The 15,353-nt window shown below is 38.4% G+C and overlaps 1 protein-coding gene across 1 annotated transcript; it reads left to right on the top strand.

Annotated features, from left to right (window-relative positions):
* The first annotated feature begins 5,512 nt into the window (after window positions 1-5,512).
* On the top strand, window positions 5,513-6,796 carry LOC130933999 (uncharacterized). The gene has a single exon (XM_057863589.1). It carries the CDS (start codon window positions 5,513-5,515, stop codon window positions 6,794-6,796), a length of 1,284 nt encoding a protein of 427 aa, XP_057719572.1.
* The last annotated feature ends 8,557 nt before the right edge of the window (window positions 6,797-15,353 follow it).

The raw sequence follows: 15,353 nt of genomic DNA, 5'->3' as shown, positions 1-15,353 counted from the left end.
AGCACAAATTTCGGGACATCAACATTACTATATAACCCTTGATGATAATAGTTCAATGATCAAAGATATTATACGCACATTTCGTTTCAAGCCAGCAAAATAGACAACACTTGTTATGATAAAAAATGAAAACACCTGATGAGAGTGGTCATTATTGATATCTTCTTTTGTGGATTCTCAATCTGATAATATCAGATACAAACTTGAAATGCAAGCGATATTTTGTGGAGCACTCGGCCTTCGCATTATCATTGTTATCCATTAGGTGAGTTGACATGATCAGCATCTTTGTGCCTGTGTTGTGAACTTCTCATGTGTCATCATGTTTAGTAAATTATTACCTTTTTTTTTTGGTGGGGTGGGGGGAGCGGGGTTTAGGAGGGGAGGAGGGATCTTGCCATCTTGGTATAACGAGATTTTAAAATTTTGGTGTAAAAAACATGGAGGAGTAATAATTTTGAGTAAACTACTATTTTTACTCATAAAAGTTAAAAACGTTGACATATCTACGTATAAAAGACGAAAGTTATCATTTGTACTCATAAAAAATGGCTTTTGCAAGCAAAATTATCCAAATGCTAAAAAATTAAATAAAATTTTTAAATTACCCTTCTCTCCACTACTGCTACCATCGTCTCTCCCCCCCCCCCCCCTCTCTCACTCTCTCAATGTTCTCAACTATTTCAATCCCAAACTCTACCACCACTTTCCTCTCCAACTACCACCACTACTTTTCTCTCCAACTACCACCATCACTGCTGCTATTACCATCACTACCACTGCCATCACCACCCTTCCTCCTTCCTCCACCTCTTCGACTTTGATATCAACCGCAGGCTCTTCCCCCTCACCTTCCACCTCTTCCAAAACTCCAACCCCGTCTCCAGTGCAAGAAGACCCATCACCCTTCTTATCCACCTCATCACCATTCGCATTCACATTCCCATTATCACTTACTGAGTTCTGTAAGAAAATACTCAAGAAAGCCTTCAAAGAAATTTCATTGACAACCCTCTCTTCTTCTTCACATTGCAGATTTGAAATTCACCACCTTATTTTTCCTGGACAATCAAATAAACACCTTTCGTGCCCTAACAGGAAGCAATGCTCAAGATCTTTTGCAGCTTTCTGAATACCCACTTCCAGAGGGGATAGCGATTCCTTCACAACCTAAATGAAATTGAAGAAGGACTCAATTGGGTCATTCCCAAATACCATTTTTCGATCAACCCTTGAAAAAGTCATAGCCTTTGAATGTGTGTGTAGAAAAAGCCCAATCTGATTCTCTAAAACCCAATCCGAATCATCGAATGGTGGAAGCAAAGATGCGTAATGCAGAAGCCTTTTCACGTGCTTTATGGATTATGTTAGGGTGTTGAATTCCAAGACTAAACAGTTAAGCTTGACGATGATGGCAGATGACGAGGATGATGAAATTTACGGTAGTGACGGTTTACCCATCCCAACAGATCGCTCACGCTGCTCGCTAAACTTGCGTTAGATGATTATGCTGGTGATGATGGTGCTAGTGCTCTTGAGTCGCGACCAACACTAATGGGAGAGTGTGCGGCGAAGGGGTTAGGGTGACAGTTGAAGAGGAGGGTGAGACGGTGGTACTGAGCGGCGATGTGGTTGATGTTGGGATTAGTTCGTTAAGAACAAAGAGAAAGAGAAAGAGGGGGAGGAAGGAGAGGATGGTAGTAGTGGTGGAGAGAAAGGTAGTTTAGAAATTTTATTTAATTTTTTAGGGTTTGGATAATTTTATTTACAAAATTCATTTTTTATGGGTACAAATAATAATTTTCGTGTTCTATAAATAGATATCAACGTATTCAACTTTTATGGATAGAAATGATAATTTACACTTTTTATAATCAGATTTTCACTGTGTTTCATTTGTTTAATCTTGTAAAGTGTGCTCTTATGCTATACAATCTTAAGTGGAGCTAAAAAAATAAGTGAATAATATTTGTATAGTATACGATTAATTGAGATAAAAAAATATTAGTTTTCGTCATTTTTTATTTGGAAAATAATGATCTCTTTTTTGAATATTTTTTGGACGTGGATGAATTTTTGTTTCTTTGTTAAGGGAAAAAAGTGATTCCCTTTTTGCCAAGAAAAGAACGGTTCAATAGTCAAAAGCTAAAAATATGTCTAAGCCCAATGAAGTTGGGTTATGAGGCGGGAAGGGGCATGATACCAGATTTTGACGCAAGCCGAAATAAAATTAGGGTAAGGTTTTCAACTTTCAAATCCAACTGAGAATGTGAGATCGATAAAGATACTTGCAACTTTGCAAGGTTTATACTTATTCCATGTTATTGCTTCGGCTGGATAAGCCCATTTCTATTTCTAGTACTGGTACAGTAATACCAGGCTATTTCTCCATTTTTTTTAACTAGTATTATCAAGTGTAATATCTAATTATATCTTCTTTTTCTTTTTCTTCGTTATCGTCATCACCAACAACACTAACATTTTGCTAGTATCTTTATTGGTTTGCTTTATTTTAATGCCATTAAATAATTTTGGTTCATTTCTTAATTTATTTGAGGTTCATTTGGATCTAGAAATGAATTCGATGTATTTTTGTTGATGATTGAATCTTTTAGATTACTTGTTCAAATTTAAACTAATTTTGATTCATTTGTGAATTAATTGAGGTTCACTTGCTGCTGTTAGTAAGTATCGACCAAATTTTTTACTCTTTAAGTAATTTCGGTTCATTTTAGTTTAATTGTGGTTCATTTGGATTCAGAAATGAATTTGATGTGTATTTGTTGATGATTGAGTCTTTTTTACTAGTTTGTTCAAATCTAAACTAATTTTGATTTTTTTTGTGTTAATTGAGGTTCACTTGATACTGTTGATAAGTATTGACCAAATTTTTTAGCAAAGAAGAATAAAATTATTCATGATCACTTTATTCAATTGCGAGATTCTATTTCATTTCATTCAATTTGTCTTGAAAGTCATCCCAACCTTTGGGACCAATTGTTCATCGACAAGACACCTAGATTGCAAATGAACCGAAATATTATTATAACAACACCATTGTGTAATAACAAATGAACCGAAAATTGAATCTTCTATAAACTTAGAAACTCCTATAATTTCGGTGCATTTCTAAGTTAATTGTGTCGCAATCACTATATAATTTCGATGCTTGGTCTCGTTGTCCTGCATAATTCAAATCCTTTCTTTTTCCTCCTCCTCATCTTCCACTTCGTCATCTTTTTTTTTTCATTTTTTTATCTCTATCTTATCCTTATTTCATTTTCTCAAAATTCTTCTTGATGTAATCTATTGAGAAGAATAAAACCAAAAAAAAAAGAAGAAAACATCAAACAAAAAAAGAAGAATAAATTACTGCAATAACATGTAAAAGAAGAGGAGAAAAAGAAACAAAAACAAAACTTAGCAACATCACCAATAAAAGAAGAAGAAGGAGATGCACGAAGAACAAACACAAAGTGAAGTTCATTTGCGTTAGTAAAGCAAGATGTATACATGCTATGTATAATAAAAATAGTTTTTGTTGGGTTTAAACTAACTTGGTTAGACTTGATTGCAAAAAATGATTGGATGTGTAGCAACTTTTTTTTAAGGGAAGCATGAAAAAACATAGGAAAGAAGACGCGATGAGAGAGATCACATTTAAAAATATTATGAAAATCCATTCCTGCTGAAATCATCGTCCTACCTTTTTCATAATTGAAAGTCTGAAGTAATCTAAATAAGAAAGAAAGTAATCGATGGATGCTTCAACCATCTCTTTCTAAGAATTCTTATGTTTTTCTTTTCTTCGATAAGTCTTCTATTATTAGATTTTAGCTAAGATAGAAGTATATTCTTTCGGTAAGCAAATAATCTCTCTAATAAGAGATTGAATTTAAAATTTCATGCAAATCATTTGGCATTAAACGAACATGTTCTACACCAACTTTTTTACTGGTCTAGTTGGAAAAGGTGAAAACTCGCATGTAATTGTCTTTATATGAAGTTGACATTTAAAATATGATAAATGATTTAATAAATTTGATTAAATTATTATTTAACAATTTTCAACTATTAACTTCACATGAAGATAACTGCACTTAAATTTGTTTTCACTTCTGGAGAATTTTGGTTAGCATGATTTCTAATTTGGCCTTATTGACTATGTAGTGAAGAAAGACCAAATGCAACCGCTCATGGCTGAAGGATTGGCTGTGCTCGGATTGAAACCAAAAGCGGTTACTTTGCTTGCTGGTGAAACAACTATTTAACCTAAAACAAAACAAAAACAACAAACAACGAACAACTCACGTTGGGAACACAATGCTGTCAGTGTCTAAAGACGAGTAGCATTGGCCTCGGCTACCCAATATTTATAAAACAGTATACAAACAATATCTATATCTTCCATCCTAATATACAATAAAATATATAAAAACCAAACAAATACTTCAACAACTGTGACAAACAATATCTTCCTCTCCAATATACAACTATATAAACCCAATATCTATAGATAGACAAGTCCAAGGAAAGCAACACAAAGGGAAATGATATAACACAACTCCTAAAAGGGTTAGAGAAATGTGCTATTTTGTCAGCTTATCCTAAAGTAGAGAAATATGATCTGTTCCACATTCAATGCAGAGGAATCTGAAAGTCAAAGTACAACGTAAACATTGATACATGAAGAAAAAGAGAAAGGAGTAGATAAAAAAAATCAGTGAGTGCAAGTGTAAGTTGGAAAATAAGATGTAATTGATGTGCAAAGTCAGAATTTAAGAACCCTTCTACAACATAATATCACAAAAAAAAAAAAATAATTCCCTGTCTCACTCTTCGATGCAACAAGTGTAAAGACAGTAAATCTGCATTCCGAAGCTCTTCTTTTCAAAGAGCAAAGCACATGACAGCATAAGTGACTCTAATTAGACACGAAGAACATACTTCCTGACGTGTACCCGCTGCACACGGAACCAAGATCACCACAAAATCCGCCCTCAAATCCCGGAAGCACAACAACCATAACAGAAGCCGTCGAATAAGCCAGCTTGTGAGTCAGTATTATCTCCCAACCGTTAGCCACAGTAACGGAACCCATTACCCAAGCCTAATCACACCTCTACACAAGCCAAAAGTATCGGAAACAGACACATCACACGTCTATAAAACCAACCTGAACAACCCATGAAAGGACAGGTTACACAACTCACTCTAGTTTTGTTACTCTCATCTCTCATAACTTGTATACTTACTTGAGCGTCGGAGTCCCTTTTGCAGGTGCTCCCGCCGCCGTGTTTCCAAGGACCGATGCTTATTCTTGATTTAGCCCCTGGACAACGTATAGCTCCGCCTGAGTCTCGAGTGATCTCTTGGGGGCTTCACACCTCGGCCCAAGCATAACGAAACATTTGGCGCCCACCGTGGGGCCGAAAGTTACATTAACCCCACTCTTTTTTACCACATTGCACTTTGTGTTTTCTTTCTACGCAAGATATCTCAATTTCCACACATGGCCGACAATGGAGTTCATCAACCTACCCAGGCCGAACTTATGGCCCAGATGGCTGAACTGCAGGCGGAAGTGAAAAGACTTGCCGAATTATCCACTCAAAACAACGCTGGCAAGCATGAGGACAATGGATGCAAAGGAAAAGGCAGTGCAGACCTATTGAGTGTCGACCCACCGAAGGAGAAACTGACCTTAGACAACCCGTTCTCCGAGGAGATTACCAATTACCAGATGCCAAAACACTTCACACTACCTTCCTCACTCGAGCCATATAAGGGGATTGGTGACCCCCGGGCTCATATTAAAAAATTTCAATCTATGATGTTCTTTAATGGCCCTAACAATGAACCTGTTCTTTGCAGAGCTTTCCCTATTTACCTCGATGGCGCAGCTCTCCTTTGGTTTTCAAAACTACCTGAAGGATCAATCTCTTCTTTCAAGGAGTTGGCAAAATCTTTCATAGACTACTTTGCTGCAGCACGGATTTACGTACACGGATCGGATTATCTCGGCACCATCCGCCAAGGTCCCCAAGAAAGCTTAAAAGACTATTTGACCAGATTCGCAGATGCAACAATGGAGATACCCGATCTAGATCCCGCCGTCCATCTGCATGACTTAAAAGTCGGCCTCAAGCCTGAAAAATTCAGAGAAACAATTGTAGTCACAAAACCGAAGACCTTAGAAGAATTCCGAGAACGTGCGGCCAGGCAAATGCAGATTGAAGAACTCCGTGAGGCTGAAGAGGCAGAAAGAAGGCAGCCCAGAAGAGAGGAAAGCCGAGCGATGAGGTCGACCGATAGAAAACACCCTAGGAAACCGTTTAAGCTTACTCCAAAGTTCGACAATTATACCGGGTTCAACACCAAAAGAGAGAAGATAATTAAAGAAATACTCAACGCTAAAATCATAAAACCACCATTGAGGGCAGGGAACTACCAAGACCAGCGATTTGTCGACCGAAGCAAACATTGCACCTTCCACCAGAAATACGGACACACAACCGACGAGTGCGTAATAGCTAAAGATCTGCTAGAGAGATTAGCTCGGCAAGGACTCCTAGATAAATATATCGAAGGTAGAAGACATAAAGACAATAGCAGAGACCGAGATGAACGCCAACAGACCTCGGGGAACAAAGAAGAATATAAGTGGCCACACAACGCACCACCAAAGGCCATCATAAATTGCATATTCGGAGGATTCTCCGGGGGAGGGGAAACAACCTTAGCACGAAAACGAAGTTACCGAGCAATGCTGGCAAGGAACAACACCACAAAATAACAAATACAAACCTGACCTCCGAATCACCTTCAGCCAGAGTGACATCAGCTCGGCAGCACCGAACTTAGACGACCCAGTGGTAATATCTATTCAAACAAGCGAGTTATTGGTAAGAAAAGTCCTTCTAGACCCAGGTAGTAGTGCAGATGTAATTTTCTATTCTACCTTTCTGAAAATGAAATTATCCGAAAAACTTGTGCAACCCTCATTCGGAGAGCTAGTAGGGTTCTCCGGAGAAAGAGTCCCTATCAAGGGATACATATGGCTAAAGACAACTCTAGGAGAGAACTCATATTCAAAAACTATTGATATACAATACCTAATAGTTGACTGCCCTAGTCCTTACAACATTATCCTCGGAAGACCTGCCCTGAACATGTTCAGGGTAGTAGTATCCATTTACTATCTGTGTGTTAAGTTTCAGGCACAGGACGGAAATATAGTCACACTCCACTCAGACCGACAACAAGCGCGACAATGTTACAATGCAAGTCTAAAATGATCGGCCCCGGAGAAAGAACGCCAACAAGAGGTCAGAAACATTCACAACACACATGAAGTATTGTCCCTCGCAAAGCTCGATCCAAGGGAAAAAACCCAAGAGAGACCTCAGCCAGTGGATAAACTCCAGAAAGTCTCATTGACAGCAAAGCCAGGTCAGGTCACATACATCGGCCAGACACTACAAGGAGAGGAAAGATCAGAACTCATAAAAGTACTACAAGGGAATGCCGATTTATTTGCATGGACCCCAGCAGACATGCCTGGCATAAATCCCAATATCATATGTCACAAGCTCGCCACAAATAGCTCGGCCCGACCTATAGCTCAAAAGAAACGGAACCTGGGAACAGAGAAATCAAAGGCGGCCTTACAAGAAACAAAAAAACTTCTCAGTGCAAACTTCATTGATAAACTCGTAGACAATGCATCAGGTTTTAAAAGCTTGAGTTTCATGGACGCATACTCTGGTTATAACCAGATACTTATGCATCCAGAAGACCAAAGCAAAACAGCATTTATAACTGAACATAGAAATTTTTGTTATAGAGTAATGCCATTTGGTCTAGAATGCAGGAGCAACCTACCAACGACTGATGGACAAGGTTTTCCATCACCAAATAGGTCGGAACATGGAAATCTATGTCGACGATATGGTCGCCAAAACCACCCAGGGAAGGTCACACTGCGACGACCTCCAAGAGATATTTGAACAGATACGAGCATACAAGATGAGACTCAACCCAGAGAAATGTGCCTTTGGGGTACAGGGAGGCAAATTCCTCGGATTCATGCTAACTTCACGAGGAATCAAAGCGAACCCTGAAAATGCGAAGCAATACTTAACATGAAGAGCCCTTAGACAATAAAAGAGGTACAACAATTGGCAGGAAGGATAGCAGCACTATCTCGGTTCCTACCATCAGCGTCAAGCCGATCATATCACTTCTTCCAAACGATAACAAAGAATAACAAGTTTCAATGGACAGAGGAATGCGAGAAGGCATTTGCCGAGCTCAAAGCCATCTTGTCATCACCACCAGTGCTGCAAAGACCAGAAGTCGGTAAACCTTTATACTTATATTTATCTGTTTCTAACCATTCTATAAGCTCGGCTCTAGTCATCGAGACAGGGAAGACGCAGCAACCAGTATACTTCATCAGTAAAGTCATGCAGCCAATGGAACAAAGATATCCGAAGATAGAACAGCTAGCTTTAACACTTGTAACAATGGCAAGAAGGCTCAGACACTATTTCCAGAGCCATACAATCATAGTTCGTACAAACCAAACGCTGAGACAAATACTAACAACACCAGAACTAGCCAGACGACTAACCAAATGGTCCATCGAGCTCTCAGAATTCGATATCCAGTTTCAACCAAGGTCGGCACTAAAAGCACAGACTCTCGCCGACTTCATTTCAGAACTAACCTCGGACGAACACAACATATTCTGGGAACTACACGTCGACGGAGCTTTCAGCCGAAGAGGAAGCGGAGCGGGAATAATCCTGAAAAAAGGGGACAACGTCGTGGCCTAGCAATCCCTTCAGTTCTATTTCCCAGCAAGCAACAACCAGGCCGAATATGAGGCCCTTATAGCTGGACTTAAGCTCGCCTTAAACCTCCAGGTACAAAGCTTGACAACATACTGTGATTCCCTCTTGGTGGTTCAACAAATCCGAGGAGAATACCAGGTAAAAGATCCCTTGCTAGAGCGATATTGGCTCATAGCGAAGGATCTCATTTCAAAATTCAACTCATTCGTCATCTTACATGTGCATAGAGAAAAGAATATTAGAGCTGACATATTATCAAAACTTGCCGCCACTAGGGCGGACACACAAACATCGGCATTATCACAACTTACATTTAAAAAACCCAGCATAGAATTACTATCTATAACAAGCATTAACCACCTCCAGGACTGGAGAACACCTTTTCTTGAGTACATCAACACAGGTACCATTCCCAGAAACGAGCTCTACCCGCAACACTTCAGACGAAAGGCAAGCCTTTATACAAACATAGCGGGAGAACTGTACAGGCGCGGTATCTCGCAACCATTACTAAGATGTCTAAACACCGAGGAGGCAGTCGAGGTTATGGACGAAGTTCACGAGGGCGTATGTGGAAACCACATCAGAGGGCGAGCTCTCGCTGCAAAGATCGTCCGAACAGGATATTACTGGCCGACCATGAAAAGAGATTGCATAACAAAAGTCAAAACATGCGACAAATGCAAAAAGCATGCCGCCATCTCCACGAAGCCTGCCGAAGTACTACACAGCATGGAGGTAAGCTGGCCTTTCTACAGGTGGGGGCTCGATATCCTCAGCCCATTCCCAATAGCGCCAGGTCAGGTAAAGTTTCTTTTAGTATCAATAGACTATTTCTCGAAATGGATAGAAGCACAGCCATTAGCAAGAATAACAGCCAAAAAGGTACGATCTTTCATATGGAAACAAATTATATGCCGATTTGGAATTCCGAGGGAAATAATATCAGACAATGGTAGACAATTCACAGATAATAAGCTCGGCTCATTTCTAAAGAACTTTAATATTCAACATCGATTTAGCTCGGTCGAACACCCACAAACCAATGGGCAAGCCGAGGTTGCTAACCGAGTTATATTGCAGGCAATGAAGAAAAAACTCAATAATGCGAAGGGAGAATGGGCAGACCTCATCCCAGAAATATTATGGAGCTACAACACAACCATACAAACCACCACAGGTGAAACACTTTTCAAATTAGTCTATGGATCAGAAGCGCTGATTCCGGTTGAAGTCGGCATCCCAACATTAAGAACCGAGCTATATGACGAGCAACACAACCTGAAGGCAAGAAGCACCGAGCTTGATCTAACCGAAGAAGACAGAGAGATCGCCGCCATCAAACAAAAGGATAAAAAACAACTAGCCGAGAGAAATCACAACAAAGGTGTACACCCGAGAACATTCACTGAGGGCGACCTCGTACTTAGATGAACAGAAGAAGCCAGACGACCCCCAACACATGGCAAGCTCGCCGCAAATTGGGAGGGCCATTTCCAAATAACAAAAGTACTCGGAATGGGGGCTTACCAACTTCAAACATTACAGGGCAACACATTACCAAGAAACTGGAATATCTCTTCATTAAAAGTGTATAGATCATAATTTGTACATTCTAGCGAATGAAGGTACTCTTTTTTCCCCCTTAGAGCTTTTTTCCCAAAAGAAGGGTTTTGCCTAAGGAGGGTTTTAATGAGGCCGGACGCTCAAGACATTCAAACAAATGAGTATGACTCCCTTTTTCAAAACAATTCCAAATTTCAAACTAACAAAGATGAAACCAACAGAGCATACGATTACAAAGTCATTAAAATAATACTGCCGAACCTCGGCCAAAACAAAGCATCATTCAAAACATACAACAAACTGAAAATAACATAATTTCAAAAGACCAAACATCGATCTACGAAACCAAACTTAGTCAAAACAAAGTCTATCAAACATCAAATTAAACCTAAGGGGGAGGGGCATTCTCGCCATGCTCCTCTACAGTCCCATCTACAACTAGTTTGCCACCAACCACTATCTTGGTCATGTCAAGCTGATCCCTATCAAACTCCGGAGCCAGTAAAGCAATTTGGCTCACAGCACGCTCAAAGCCGTAAGAGAACATCTCCATTCCATTCTCCCCCAATTCATGGACTCGGGTTGTAAGTTCACCTTTAGCAACATCATTTTCCTTTACCTCGGCCTGCAATAGACGAATCTGATCCCTCAAGCAAACCACATCCTCCTCGGATTCCTTTGCCCTAGCAACAGCACTAATAGCAACATCATCTTTCTCTTTCAATGATTTCTCCAATTCAGCGATTCTCGTTTTATACGACTTCTCCAAATCAACAACTTTGTCCACCACCTCCTGCTGCTCGGCGCCAATGAGTTCGGTGGCACGACCAACGCACATCAGACGAGAAGCGACGATCTACAAAGATTACAAAAATCATAAGGAAGCAATGATAAATAAAGAGAAATCAGACAAGAATAAAACAAACCTGAACGAACTTCCCGAGCGCCTCCACGCCAACTCGACGAGTCATAAGCATGTCCCCAGGATACTGGGACGCCCTCTCAGAAAGTTCAGCAAAGTTGAATTGATCACTCCACATGGAATTAGAACTGGCCCCCGGAATAAAGCCATGAAGCTTTTTCTGCATATCAAAAGCGACTTTTCCACCACCAACAGCCTCTTGATCACCCTCCGATATGACTTCCAACGACTTGTCAGATTCATTCCTCTTTCTCTTAAAGGAAGAAGTCGGCAGAACGACAGATTGAGTAACTTGCTCACCATCATCTTTTCGAGTACCTGAGCCGCCAGAACCCTTATCTTGTTTCTTCTTCAAAAATGATTGAAGCTGAGAAGGATCCGGGAGAGGAACTCGCCCACCTATAAAATAAACCCAACATCAGAAGATACCAACAAAACACAAAAACAGCAGGTACAAACAAAACCAATACCTATATAAGCTTTCAAACCTTCAACATCACCAGAATCACATAAAGACAACAATTCAGAAATAGATAAACACTCCCCGGTAGCAAAACTCTCAACTCAAAAGTCTAAAAATGAGTTTTCTTCTTCACTTTGCTCAGCAGCCTCAAGAATCTGGCACGGCTCAGAACACCAGTAAAGGGAAAACCTCTCAATAAGTTCATCATCTAAATAGAAGAGATACTCAGACTCAACGGACCGCACCTTGACAAAAAGAGACTTAAAGTTTTTAAAGAAGATTTATAAAGAAGGAAGAGGGAATGACCGGGAAAACTGCTAAGGCAGACCCATAAACCCTTGCGAACACCCTTCGATTGGAACAAAGAAAAGAACACCGACAATGAACAGGAGAATGAAAGAAAATCCATCAAACATTGAAAGGCGCGAAGAAACGCCCAGGAATTAGGATGCAACTGCGAAGGTGCACAGTTAAGCTGAGTAAGAACGTCACATTCAAAAGAAGAAAATGGAAACCTCACACCAAGTTCGATCAGACAGGGGGTATACATGTAAAAATACCCCCAATCGCCTCTCCTCTCACAAACCCTATCACTACCCGAACAAGGAAGAAGTTCAACCGGACACCAAAACCACTTCGCACGAAACTCCAACCCCTCAAATCAGACAGAGAATCAACACTGATGAACGAAGAGGAACGAGTCCTCACGTCATCATGGACCCAATGATAAGGATCATCTTCTTTAACCTCAACCACTTTCAACTTCTCCTTTCCTTTCTCTCCCACCATGAGTAAATGACAAGCAACAGTGAAAGAATAAGAGGAAAAGTACTAACCTTTCGAGGACATAGTGGAAGTTAAACAGTAAGAAGGTGAAGCAACAAAATGTGAGTTTCGAAAAAAAGGATGACTATTATTGCAAGCCCACTATCTTAGTGGGAAACTTAAACTTATGACCACTAAAAAACATGGAAAACCCAAACGGAAGAGGAGCGCATTAAAAATGACACGTTCTACGAAGACACGACCAGACAATCTTCAAAAATTCTTTTCAAAATCCTTCAAAGCCCAACAAAAATACCCACGTGCAGGGAAGGTCAACTTCAATTCTCTTAAGCTCGTCCACCATAGTCAAACAACACCGGCCGAGCTTGGGGGCTATGACGTGTACCCGCTGCGCACGGAACCGAGATCACCACAAAATCCGCCCTCAAATCCTAGAAGCACAATAACCATAACAGAAGCCGTCAAATAAGCTAGCTTGTGAGTCAGCATTATCTCCCAACCGTTAGCCACAGTAACGGAACCCACTACCCAAGCCTAATCACACCTCTACACAAGCCAAAAGTATCGGAAACAGACGCATCACACGTCTATAAAACCAACCTGAACAACCCATGAAAGGACAGGTTACACAACTCACTCTAGTTTTGTTACTCTCGTCTCTCATAACTTGTATACTTACTTGAGCGTCGGAGTCCCTTTTGCAAGTGCTCACGCCGCCGTGTTTCCAAGGACCGAGGCTTATTCTTGATTCAGCCCCTGGACAACGTATAACTCCGCCCGAGTCTCGAGTTATCTCTTGGGGGCTTCACACCTCGGCCCAAGCAGAACAGAACACTTCCTATATGGCTCCAAAGTATCCATCACTTATGCTATACTTGAAAAGAAAAAAAAAAGAAAAGAGAACCCTACACATATGACCTATCTTAAAGACTAAGACACTGTAAAGCCTCAATACTCATGCAACTGTGACAAAATGTCAAGTGTGCCACTAATATTTCGACCTCAATGGCAGAAGCCAAAAGGGCAGAATCCATGGAAAGAGTGAAGTACCAACCCGGACCCTGTCCATTTTTAAGAATGACAATGCGACCCCTCAAAATAAAATCGATCCACTTCGGTCCCTGTCTCTGATTCTGTCACACAATGCGGTCCCTGTGGGTATTTTTCCGTCAACCCCGAATGAAAAATGCTGACGTGTCAGGTTCAGAAATAGACAAGGGTCTAATTGTCTCTAAATTTAAATTGGTTAGGAATTTATTTGTCCTTATCATTTTTTAAATAATATTTTTTTAGATTATTTTTTTATTTATTATATTAATATTCTTTTTCCAATAAATTATTAAATATATGGTATAATAAGTACAAACTAATTAATAAATTATTCAAATTTAAAAATATCATTTATTATGAAACTAAATAAATCATTCTCAAATATAATTTTTAAATATATAAATAATAAACATTAAAATTCAATTAATACATTAATAATAATAATAACCATATGATATACTATTAGTATTATGATCTAGATAATTTTTCACAATAAAGTGAAAACTAATGAACACATTACTTGATATATAGTAAAATATTTTTGAGTAATAAAAAATTTAATTTTTTATCTCTTTAAACTAAATTAATAATTCTATTTGATATCTTTATACTAAAATACACTATGAGAAAACTACTAATACTAAATGAAATAATTAAAATATAATTAATATATGATGGAGACCATTTATAAACTCAATAAATTTAAAGTATCAATAATATTATTAATCTATTAATAATACATATGATCATAAGGTTATAGATTGATTTATCAATATAAGAATAATATAGATTAATTAAAATTTTAAGTATATTAAAATTCAATTAAAGAGATAAAAAATAGAATTATTTCAATTAGTATTTAATTATTTCATTAAAGGTTATATAGTTTAATTATTTCATTTAGTATTAGTAGCTTGCTCATAGTATATTTTAGTACAAAGATACCAAATAGAATTATTAATTTAGTTTAAAGAGATAAAAAATTAAATTTGTTATTACTCAAAAATATTTTACTATATATCAAGTAATGTGTTCATTACTTTTCAATTTATTGTGAAAAATTATCTAGATCATAATACTAATAATATATCATAGGGTTATTATTATTAATGTATTAACTGAATTTTAATGTTTATTATTTATGTATTTAAAAATTATATTTGAGAATAATTTATTTAGTTTCATAAAAAATGATATTTTTAAATTTGAATAATTTATTAATTAATTTGTACTTATTATACCATATATTTAATAATTTATTGGAAAAAGAATATTAATATAATAAATAAAAAAATAATCTAAAAAAATATTGTTTAAAAAATTATAAGGACAAATAAACCCCTAACCAATTTAAATTTAGAGACAATTAGACCCCTGTCCATTTCTAAACCTGACACGTCAGCATTTTCCGTTTAAAGTTGACGAAAAAATACCCACAGAAACCGCGTTGTGTGACTGAATCAGGGGACAGAGATCGAAGTGGATCGATTTTATTTTGAGGGATCACATAGTCATTCTTAAAACTGGACAGGGGCCGAATTGGTACTTCACTCCCATAGAAATGTACATTCCCCCTCTCAACTTGCACGAAACAATTAATTCATTGGGAAAATGACACTAAAGCAAAGTGCACATATTGTCAAATTTGAAGACATTTATTTTGATAAATCCTAAGAACTACAACCTGTTACAGGACAAATACAGGCTA

Source organism: Arachis stenosperma, chromosome 6, assembly GCF_014773155.1.
Source record: "Arachis stenosperma cultivar V10309 chromosome 6, arast.V10309.gnm1.PFL2, whole genome shotgun sequence".
Lineage (NCBI taxonomy): Eukaryota > Viridiplantae > Streptophyta > Magnoliopsida > Fabales > Fabaceae > Arachis > Arachis stenosperma.
The sequence above is the reverse complement of the archived record's forward strand: the minus strand, read 5'-3'. Positions and strand labels throughout refer to the sequence as shown.